General features: G+C 38.1%; 2 protein-coding genes across 2 annotated transcripts; one reads left to right on the top strand and one right to left on the bottom strand.

Moving 5' to 3' along the window:
- Window positions 1–460: 460 nt before the first annotated feature.
- LOC135607901 (zinc finger AN1 domain-containing stress-associated protein 15-like) lies at window positions 461–3,238 on the top strand. The gene is made up of 2 exons (XM_065100105.1): window positions 461–1,347; window positions 2,876–3,238. Exon 1 carries the CDS (start codon window positions 906–908, stop codon window positions 1,344–1,346), a length of 441 nt encoding a protein of 146 aa, XP_064956177.1. The 5' UTR covers window positions 461–905; the 3' UTR covers window position 1,347; window positions 2,876–3,238.
- Window positions 3,239–4,441: 1,203 nt separating this feature from the next.
- LOC103979628 (uncharacterized) lies at window positions 4,442–10,793 on the bottom strand. The gene is made up of 3 exons (XM_009395797.3): window positions 10,111–10,793; window positions 5,437–5,825; window positions 4,442–5,209 (listed from the first exon to the last, which is right to left on the bottom strand). Exons 1-2 carry the CDS (start codon window positions 10,701–10,703, stop codon window positions 5,585–5,587), a joined length of 834 nt encoding a protein of 277 aa, XP_009394072.2. The 5' UTR covers window positions 10,704–10,793; the 3' UTR covers window positions 4,442–5,209; window positions 5,437–5,584.
- Between the last annotated feature and the right edge of the window lie 973 nt (window positions 10,794–11,766).

The raw sequence follows: 11,766 nt of genomic DNA, 5'->3' as shown, positions 1-11,766 counted from the left end.
GAAAGGTAATGAAAATAATACTAAGATATGAAATATATATATATATATATATATATATATATATATATATATATATATATATATATATATATATATATATAGGGGTAAAGTTATTTTCTTAATTGTAATTATAAAAGGAATATTTAATTAGAAAAAGAGTGAGATGGGAGCATGAAAACCACTATTTCTCAATTATAGATATTTAAATAAATAAATAATTGACTTTTATAAGAGTAAGGGTAATTAAATCCTTTCGATATTACTGATAGTATGTATTGCTAAATTGTCAGGGCAAAGTGATATAAAAGAATCATAGATAGGGTATGTAATAGCAATCTCATAAACAACATATGAGTAATCTGTAATTTCCCCCCAAACACAATAACAACAATGAGACATAATTTTCAGTAATATACTTTAATTATTTTCAATTAATCGCCTTGCAATTTGCGTCCTTTTATTTAATTAGTGTTCGGTGTTCTCCCTTTTCACTCCACCTGCGGCGCTCCCACCTTTACCTTTCTTCCTCCCCTGTTTCCGCAGATTCTTTCGCCGTTTCGTCGATCCGATCGATCATATTTGCACTTTTTCAATCCTTTTTTCGATTTTTTTTCTACCTTTCGATTTGATTTTCTAGAAACATGGGGAAATTTTTGATCGTTTCAGCCTGATTTCTTCGTGCTTTTTCGATATGATTCCGTATCCGATAAAGGTCGCATCTTGAGCCTGCTTTTGTAGGTCTCGAGCTCAAATTTGGTCCTTTCTCCTGTGTTGTTCTTGTTGTGATACAAACTTTTTGCCTCCTTTTTATAGATCTTGTTGTTGTTCTCGTTCCGATTGTTTATCTGTTCGTCTTCTTCAACTTCGTATTCTGTTGGTGTTTTGGGTCCTTCCGGAACCGTCAAATGGCTCGAGAAAGTTGCAATCTTGACAAAGATGAAGCCGAAACCCTCAAACACTCCTCTTCTTCGTCTCCGACCACGCCTCCGTCATCATCTCCGTCACCGCAGTCTTTGTTCTTGAAACCTTGCGAGGAACCGCCGACCACGAGAGTGGGAACGCCGGCTGCGGAGACACCGATCGTGCCGTCTTCCGCCCCGAAGCTCGATGATGAGGTGAAGCCTGACGAGGAATCTAAGCCGCCGGTCAGATACAGCAAAAGGTGCTCCACCTGCCGGAAAAAGGTGGGGCTCACTGGGTTCCGGTGCCGATGCGGGGACCTGTTCTGCGGCCGCCACCGGTACTCCGACACCCACGATTGCTCGTTCGATTACAAGGCGTTTGGGAGGGAGCAGATTGCTAAGGCCAACCCTGTGGTCAGACCTTCTAAGATCATCAAGATATAAGGTATAAAGCTGTCACCTTTGTGTTTAATGTCCTTCCTCAGCAGTTGTTCTCTCTGAATGCATATCCAATATGTTTGCCCAAGAGATATGGTGTTTGGATTTCATACAATTATAGATAAAGTGTGATTTATTTGATCTTAGGATACAACTTTGCTGGAATATGGATCCAATTTTTGTATGACTGAAGATTGAAATGTCATGTTACTGATTATATTTTAGTATCTTGTTGATTGGGCTGCATTGTTATTTGTGTCGAAAGCCTATCTGTATTTGTGTTGAGTTTTCAATCTAAATATTTTTTGGTATTGGTTTTCATTTATGCTGTTTGACCATTGTGATTTTGGATGATCTGTCTATTGGTGTAGGGAAGAAAAAAAAAAATGCAGCCTTTATTTTTCTTTAGAGTCCTCTTTGTTGTGACTTTGATCTTTCTGTACCTTAAAAAGTTAGATGCCTAAAGTAAAACAAGCTAGTTTCTACGAATATTTGATTGTTACGAGTTCGTAGAGATCCTCTCGATGGGTGAAATTGAGTTGTCTGCATCTTATGAAGTGATGTTCGTTACGAGTTCATAGAGATCTTCTCGACGGGTGAAATTGAGTTGTCTGCATCTTATGAAGTGATGTTCGAAACAAAATATTTACAAATAATTTTATTTGAATATTTTTTTGCTGGCATACATTTTGATTATCCAACTTGGTTATGTAGGTTCTCTTTTTGGATCATCTGGTCCTTATGAACTAATAGTTTAACACAGAAACTTAAACTAAGTCTCGCAAATACATCTTTGTTTCCATTGTAAATGTCAGGATAATTCATATGGTTTTTCACAAGGGGTTTAATTGCTTGGACTAACAAGAGCTGAAGTGTCTGAAATTAACACTGTTTTAATCTTCGACCAGACTTAGATTATCATCCGTAAACAAGAATGTGATTGTTGCAAGCTCCTTTGGGGTCTGCGGCAAACATGAGTTGGAACATGAACCTGTAAATTTCATGAAATGCTATGCGCATAATGCTTTGAGAAATTTATATAAATGCATGAAAATTTGGATTTCACAGTTTCAATTCATTTCCTATGATGTCCATTGCAGTTATTGCTTCGGTTCTCTGTCATCTCACGAGGTTAGTTTCTTTCGAATGTTGTCCGGTGGATAACGTCTTATCATGATAGATAAGCATATGTTCACATTATGATGCCTAAGTATTTGGACTTGAGGGACTAATACCATCAGTTTTCAAGATGCTCGCCATTGACTAATCGCCGTTGCTTCTGTATGTGCCATCTTGCAAGCAGACAATATTTGAATAGTTTCTTGTCCTGAAGTAGCTAGGAAAACTGCATTTAAATGTTCTCCGGTTCTTGAAGGATTAGCTTGATAGTTTTAAGCATTTGGTTTCAGATCATAATGCAGAATAGTTTGGACCGTTTTTTTTATGATCAATGCCTCCATTGTTTAAGATGGTCATTTGACTCATTTCTTACCTTCCAAGCTTCAATTAATGTGGCCAACCTTCTTCAAATGTAGATTACTACTGGGGATGTGGAAGGCCAGCCTAGAAATGAGAGCAAGTGGGGGATCATGCTCCTTTCTATTTCCATAAACAAAGGCTTACTACTGAAAGCATCATCATCATCATCATCATCATCATCATCCTCCTCCTCCATTTGGCTATTGCACTGTTTCCAGTCTTCACTTGGGAAGCTTGTGAGTGAGAAAAATGTTCCCCACTTTCCAAAGCTCCAAATAGAAGCTTTGTATTAAAAGCAATGTTCACATGGACCAAAGGTAGGTCAAAACAAACAAGTAGTCCATGATCTCCCCCCACATGGGGTTTGAATATTGTACTTGTGCTTGATGATGGAGATGGAACTGTTTTAAGACTTGCAAGTGGCTTCTTCTTTACAATTAGACAGGAAGGACAGCTTCTCTAATAATTGATTGCTGGATGCTATAATGTGTGTTTTGCTTGCACCTTTATAGCTATCACTGCCCAAATCAAATTTCCTGTTTTGTTTCCTCAGTGGAAAACTACTTACATACTTTGACATATATGATCAGAAGTGGGAGAAAGGTGTAAGGCAACATTGTATAATAAGCAGTAATTAAATGGAGTCTGCTGCATAGATCATCGAGTTCTATTTTGGGTCACATTGCTATTAATAGAATTTTTGGTCCTCTCTCTCTCTCTCTCTCTGTTGTAGCATATGCATGGAATCCAACAGAGCTTGATTGGGGATCCAGTTAGAAGTGCAATTTACCTTTGCACCTGTGTTGGCTAATTCAATGAACAGATCATAACTAGACTTGTGTCTGCAAGAAAAAGAATTATTTGATGTGACAAAGATATCCCATTCCCACTGCAATCTTACCTTGATATGATTGGTGCTGGATCAACATGGGAGGGGACTAAAGGCTGCCAGTGTAATGGAGACACGAACAATCCAGGGATGCAGAAGCCACAATGATCCCTGAGGCAATGTAAAAATTCTTACACCAATTTGCCATATGATCTGAAAATTTCAAAAAAAAAAAAAAACTTATTATTCACATGAGAAAGTTCCTTATCCCCTGCATTTGGAAACCAATCATGGAGGCCTCTCTAATGAAGACAAAGTTCATCAGAATGATCAAAAGTCAACAACAACAATAACAACAGGAGGTTGTAATGTCAAAAACTCCTTATGAAATGATACACTATTCAGTCTGTCAGCTGCTGATGAATGCAGTTCTAATGAGTCAGACAAATCTAACACAACTATTTGCACACACTACTGTCCAACCAACACTGATGGGCAACAAAATAATGAGACATTCAAGATTTCAGGCTGGTGAATTGAAAGGTAACAACCAAAAACATATAGAGACATCAACAATTCTTGAAATATTAGACGAGGACAAAAGAAACTAAAAGGGAACCAAACACATTGTATCGGCTGACTTCTTTCAGCAAAAAGCTTGCAGGACAAAATTACAGATTATAGATAAAACTTGACAAGGGGAAGGGGGCAAATGTTATTCTGATGCTTAGATACAACCAAAGCACGATAAGTTGCAGATAATGTTTTTCTGATGCTTAGATACAACCAAAGCTTGATAAGTTGCAGATTTCTGGATGTTTAGAACGATTTGGAAAAAAAAAGGTAACAATCTAAAGACATTTACATTTGCCATGTCTAATTTTAATGGGAACAAATATATACAACTCAAGCAGCATGACAAATTTAGTGAACCACTCTCGCTAGGCAATCCGAACCTGATAACATGAATTGTACCACCCAACAGCCAGAAGTACAAAGGTTAATAAATACAGTAAACCATACACCACACCAACGTCACGCTTGTGATCCGGGCACTGAGCTCTGATCCTGCAGCATGGTAAATAAGATGCCTTTCCGTTATAGCAAATCCTCTCTACCACGAAACAACCAAATTAATATCCATCTGCTTCACTGCCACGATGAGCAAATATAGTATCTATAAACTGTGGTCAAATTAGCAACAATTTGGACAAATAATTGAACCAGAAAAAGCAGGCAGAGAATGCAAATACTGAAGAATAATGCCGTGAATTTGCAACAGAGCAGCAGAGAATTTGATTTTGCATGTTACCCAAAAGACAGAACAGTGCATACATGTGGCAGAAAAACCTTGAGCTCGGTTCCCTAGCAGCATATAGACCAAAGGGCACTAACAAACCAGGTATATCCAAGGATTCCACAGCTGCCATAACAATAAAGGGTCTTTTGCAGCCCATATCACAAAGCATCATACACATGAAACAAATTTCTTGCTAATATTAATAAGATCTAAGACCATCTTTGTTCATATCCAGCTTCCAGTAGAAAGCCTGCAATATATCTAAAGCAAAACAAGTTAGTTTACAGGGCTTGCAAGTAATGACACTAAGATTCATATCAGGAAAATGGCATCAAATGGGATGACAGTCACAAAGAATAAACAATCATATGAAAAATTATCAACTACTTAATTCTTTGTATAATTATGGAAGTAGGAAAGGACAAAAGCCAAACTATTTAAAAACATAAGCTTGCAAGCTGTTTAGCATAAGAAAAATGCTGGCATACCTTTAGTTATATTCAAAACGTATCAATGAGCGGAACTGCTGTTTTCATCATGATGATGTTCAGACCAGAACCAGAATGAAGTGATTCTTTGCCATGAGTGGAGGCTAAAAAGCAGTCACGAATAAAATCATATAAAAATAATTCAATCCTAATGCTCAATGCCACCCATAGCAGAATTCACTGCATCTCTTCTTCTTGATTGAATTTGGTGAATGTATTCAGCAATTAGAATACTGAACTTAGGGGCAGGCCTGCTTGAAACGTTATGTCCAGCCCTTTTCAAAGCTTGTGTGATGCTTTTCTGAGTCTTCTGAAAGTGGACCTGACAGAGGGAGGGGACAGCAACTCTGAGAACCGGCTTTCCGCAGGTAATTGGCCCACTTTGCCCACTGTAAGTGAAACAGTAGCATTAGAAATCATCATATGGCTATCCACATAATCAACAGCCTTGCATCAAAAAGGAGAAATTGCTTAATGCTGCTAGATAATAAGCATATCTGAAGCAAGCCTGTTGAATTGTATGCAGTAGGCATCATAATTCCTACTTGCCAGAATTTAGATCTGTTGTAAAATAATAGATCTAAAATCTAAAGGCTGATTCTTCTAGTGCATGCAGATGAAATATGAAAGTTAGCCAACATGCATGGATGAACCTAAATCAATTTTGTAAGCAGCAAAGCTAGTGGACTTATAAATACAAGCCCCAAAAGATTAACACCTATAAGAAAACCAGCCAATATCTTTCAAGGTACCATCAGAATGCATCACAGTACAAAAATCTTGTGACAATTAAGTCAAAGTAGAGTCAACATTCAGACAATCAGTCGTCTGGGATAAATATCTTGAAAGAAAACAAACTTAACCACAGATATCTTCATAGAGTTATGTAGGGAAAATTCTATTAGCTCAAGATCTAAGGAACCTAAATGGATTCAACAGAAAAATTCATGGTTAGGGAAATATATACTTCAAAGGTGTAAAGGATCAGGTACATTACCATATCAAGACCTCTTGAAGCCTAAGCACAAAACACAGGGCATGTCTTGTTAAAAAAGTGGCACAACATAAGTACTCATAAAAAACGGTTTTGAAAATGATATAAAACTAAAATGGGTGGTAATTACTATTACTGGTATCTAGATAATCAAAAAAGTATCTCGGTTCATCATTCCAAAGGATAAAATGATATGTCAATAGTAGCTAAAGGAAATAGCAGAATGATGGTAAAAGCACTAGTAGGAGAGAAGTAACAAGATAGAAGATAATAGTAATAAAGGAATAAAAGAGAACACAGGAAGGAGAATGATAATGGTGACAGCAAACTAATAAATGAAAAACTAATTGCTTAGTTTTTCTACTCATTTGATGGTTGGTTTTTTGTTTTTTGTTTTTTGTTTTATCAAGAATGGATCTTTTACCTGAAACAAAAAAATCTAAATTAAATCTTGCATCACAAAACTTACAATTGTAATTCTATTAAAATTTGGGAAATTTTAAGAACCCAACATAAGAGTTCTGTACACTAAAGCCTACAAACCTTTACAGAATATTGGAACTAGGAGCTATTGCTACTCAAGTGTCCTCAGAATCAAACATCAAGACTTGCAGTCTATGATAGCTAACTTGCTTTTTTTCAACTTACAATATTCCCAAAAGTTCGTCATACAAACAAGATGTACTTGCTAGAAAACTAACTGAGTTGGACTCCTGCAATCCTTGTTACGGAGAATCAGAGATTCTGAACCAACCACCTTTATTTCCTACAAAGTTCATTACGAAGACTATAGTTGGCTCTGAACATGTGACCCAGATATGTTCCGAACATCAAGTACAATACAACAAAAATTGAGCCACCTGTGCAATCCACATACTAGTGACACATTTTAACTAAAATGTAAGAGGCTTTGCTTAATTGTTTGTAGTAAGATAAAAGAACTTGCTCAACATACAAAGTTAAGAGAAAAGATCTTGTATTCCCTAGTAGTATACTCATCCAAACAACCAACCTTGTTGAAATGAACCTAAACATCGAACATTGCTTTTCTCATAAATTAATTTTAACACAATTTCCATTACTGAGTTCTTACAAGAAGGCTTCATTCAGAATTAATAACCAACTAATACCCTAACTTCAATTCTAAACTTGCAAAATCTTATACTGTCAACAATTAAACTTTAAGTCCAACATCGCATTCTACTAGGATCAAAGAAAAAACTACTATTGAGTATATTTCCTATCAATATTTAATGTTTCACCCGGACAGGATGCACCAGGTATTACATACTGATTTGAGTGTCAACCTGATAGTGAACCACTCAATTTCGAATGATTTGAGTTGTTTGTTTTTCAAAATAACCTATGGTTTAGGGTCCCAAAAGAACAAAGTTGCTTCTTGGTTTCTCTCTTCACATACAACTCTCTTGTGCTCAACCCCTTGCAACATTCGCTCATCCGTCTCCTGATGTCAGCCTGCCATTGCCCACTGCTCATCATCATTTGGCTTGGGTGCATGGTAGGAATCTCACGCACTGGCCCATCCCTTTTGATATTCGTATACATTTCTAACTTTGTTTAAACTCTCGTACACAAATTTCTTAAAGGAAATAGGACTACTTGTTCTCGGGGGACCTTCATATTGTATCACACACATTTGGTAAAAGGCCTAAAATTTTTTAAAGAAATAAATTACTTTCGATGGACTAGTTGAAAAATAAGATAACATAACTCAGCTTTGATTGTGTAATAATTACTATGTAAATGATATCATGTATCTTTAACCAAATTACTAGTCTCCCTATTCATCTGTCCTCTTAGAGTCACCACTTAAAAGAATAATCAACCCTTAGAATGAAACTTCCACACTGCTAGGTCAACATGCACACATTTCTAGAATGTATATATTCTTCCTGAAATATAGGCAATAAATTTTTTATGGCTCCTCTATCTTATTAATTAATCAATTAATGAACGCATGTTGAAATAGAAATATTATGTCACGCCAAGCAAAAGAAAGCATGTTATCACAATTTTTTCCAGTCTCCATCACCCCCTCCCCCAACCCATCATAAAAAAAAAGTAGGAAAAAAAGGTAAAAACACCAAAAATATCAAACTCTTTTAGTCATACCTTTATAAAAAAAACTGTAGGACTTTATAGAAATTTCATCAAGATTCCAATATGTTGACCTTGACATATATAATACAAACAGCTGGGGCATGTGACAAACAACGTGATCCTGACCAGTATATAAAAGGGTTCCTTTTATCTTTGACTGCAGCCATGCATCATCAAGTCATGCTGATTTGTCTGATTTCTTATAACACATGTTAGTCTTAGTAGCAAAAAAGTTAGGTAAGGCAAGTCTATGAACATCTGTCATTTAAAGTAATTTCTTTTTCAAAATCGGTACAAAATTAGCTTTCATCCATAAGCATCAAAATTAGCTTGAATTAATCTACTTGGCTAATGTGAGTTTAAAAACTGAAAACAAATAGAGTGGCCATGCTTGATCAGTGGTAACTTTTGAACAGTATTCTAGGTGAAGGCTGCAGATTAAGTTAAACAAGTATTTGAGAGATCCAGATGACATCTTATGTATGATCCAATACAACAATCACTTGATATCGTAGCGCAAGAATGTTATCCTATGCACTGTCCAAGTCAGAAACAAGTGCTACCAACGAGCCAGTATAGATGCATATAAGCACGTTGTCAAGTTATAAAATAGTACAGAAATACCTCTTTTTTTAGGTCAGTGAATATCCTAAATCAAATATTAAAATTAAAAAAATATCAATTATATGAGCATATATATTTGGAACATATGAACGTCAACCATAAGAAGTTGTAAGACAAGGCACACGGTATAAAGAGTTAAAATTCAACTTATCCGTATAAATAGAACTTTTCATCATGCTATGATTTGTATGTTATTTAATTCGTGGATCTGCAGTATATGCCTAACATGTTACTTATTCTGTAGTTTCTTTTACAAATTTAGAAGTCCTTTTGCTTGTTCCTATGAGTGAATATAGTTAATATAAGGAAAGGTACACATTACTATGAAATATGCAATGCAAAAACTAAACAGTAATCAACAGAGATAACCAACTTATAGTATTCATAATTATTATTGGATAAAAACAAAATAAGTCGAATTAAACCAGCATACTGGAAAACTCAAAGGCAGACAAAATTTATTGGTCGGTGCAAAATTTATGAAAAATAGGCATGTATAGTTGTGAATATATCTACAAATCCAACATCTAGCTGGGACAGTGCATGGCCCAATGCCAGCATGTACTGCTCATAAGATGAATAAATAATGATATCTTGCCCTTGCTGTCCTATTCTCTTAAAGAAAAAAATTCTACATGCATAAGGAAAATTGATAGATGCATATCAATATTATGCATAAATGTTACATCACTATCAGGAAGCTAAGAGATCATAAAGGAACATTCAACAAAATGTTAAGAACTCCAGACGAACCCATCCTACGATCGTTATTCAACATTAATTCAAAACATGAGGTTTGGAATCAATTGTATACAACCTAACGAATCAATCATAACACTCAAAACAGAAACCCCAAAAAAATTGAGCAATTTCAGCACTAATTCAAACAATAAAGAGAATAAAATTATAGATTTCAAAGATTTCAGAGTCCTAACCTCCTCGTCACATAACTGCAGGCCTTGTAAAGCGTCTGCTTCTTGTCCGCCAATATATGCGGATGGCAAAACCTGGTCAAAGGCATCGCCTTCGATTTGCACCCAGCAAACGCGCACCGGTTCCTCTCCCCCCTCCTCCCACCGCTACCCTCCCCTTTCCCGAACCCTAACCCTAACCCTACCCCGACCCTGGCCATCCTATTATCCTCCCTCCCCTCAACGGCCCCACCGACCGCCCCACCATTCTCCCCCGCCTCCCGCCCTCTCCCACCACCACCGTCCCCATCCTCCTCGCCCTCCTCGAAGGGGCTCACACCGTGCTCCCAATAGTAATCCCGGTGCTTCACCCTCACCTCCTCCATCAGGGCCCAGAACTGGCGGCTGTGGCATCCGGCAAGCTGCTTCAGCCGGCGGGCGCGGCGGCGTAGCACCTCCTCCCGGGAGAGCACGTCCGACCGGCGCAGGCACTCGTCCTCGTCGGCGCCGTCAACGGTGAACGCGGGCCTTGTCTCCGGCCCCTCCGCCCCCCCTAGAGAACCCAAACGGTTCGATCCGTCCCTCTTCGGCGCTTTGCTGTCTCTCGCAGGACCCATGTCTCCTCCTCTTTCCCTTCCTCTTCTACTTCTGAGACCGGAGTGACGAGAGTTCTCTGGAGAGAGAGAGAGAGAGAGAGAGAGCGAGAGGATTCTGCGGGGAGGGGGCGTTTTGTGGAAGCGGGTTCGGATTCGAGTGATGGGGGGGAGAAGATCGGACGGTGAGGATGAGAAGATTGGGTGGGGTATGCCTCTTTTCCCTGAATTAAATAATGATTTGGTCTCTTCTCTCGGGAGTTGGTTTCGTATTCTTTTTCTGTTTGAAATCGTCGTATCTTTTCCAACGCTTGTGTCTCAAGCAATCCACGTGGGGCCACAGCGGGCCCCGCATCGGGAGCATGGAATCTTCCGCGCGAGTCCCGCCTTCTCGACTTGCCACCTTTTGGGCTTCGATTGGATCTTCGGAGTGTTGGCTGCTCGTGGTCACTCAGACAATCGTCAACACTCGTCGACCGACCCAGGTGGGCCCACGTGTTATTCTGCTGATGGGTCGAAGCGGTGTTTGCTGCTCGAACAGACGCAGACTTCGATTGACCGAACCCATCATCGAATACGTCCACCCACTTATGTGAGACCCAAAATTGACGGTCCGCGTGGGTGTACGTCACCCCGGAAACCCTTTCCGGGTGACTCGGTCGAACCGGGCTGTGGGAAGGATTCCCCGGAAAGCAACGGTCGTGCGCACAATCCACATAACCGTTTCGTTAGTCGAATCAATTGATTACGACCGTAAAAGGATTATAAGAGTTAAGTATTAATTCAATAAGTTAATTGTTTTATTTGACATTGATCTCGAAATTATTGTGGGTTATAAAATATTTAATATTTTAATTTAAAAATATTATTTTTAATATTATAATAATTTGATGATAGAGAATATATATAGTCAACCAACAATCACCGACCACACAAGCACACATAGAGCCCACCGAGGAAAAATGGCTCAAACAATCTGATACCCGTTTGCTCACGTGGATGAGAGTTTAATAAGCAGTTCAAGTCCACTACTAATTATCCCTTGTAGAATATTTATATAAATATTTTTCATGAATCCATTAGGTAT

Source organism: Musa acuminata, chromosome BXJ2-3 (genome assembly GCF_036884655.1).
Source record: "Musa acuminata AAA Group cultivar baxijiao chromosome BXJ2-3, Cavendish_Baxijiao_AAA, whole genome shotgun sequence".
NCBI classification, from domain to species: domain Eukaryota; kingdom Viridiplantae; phylum Streptophyta; class Magnoliopsida; order Zingiberales; family Musaceae; genus Musa; species Musa acuminata.
Note: the sequence above shows the minus strand (reverse complement) of the source record. Positions and strands in the feature narration are given on the sequence as shown.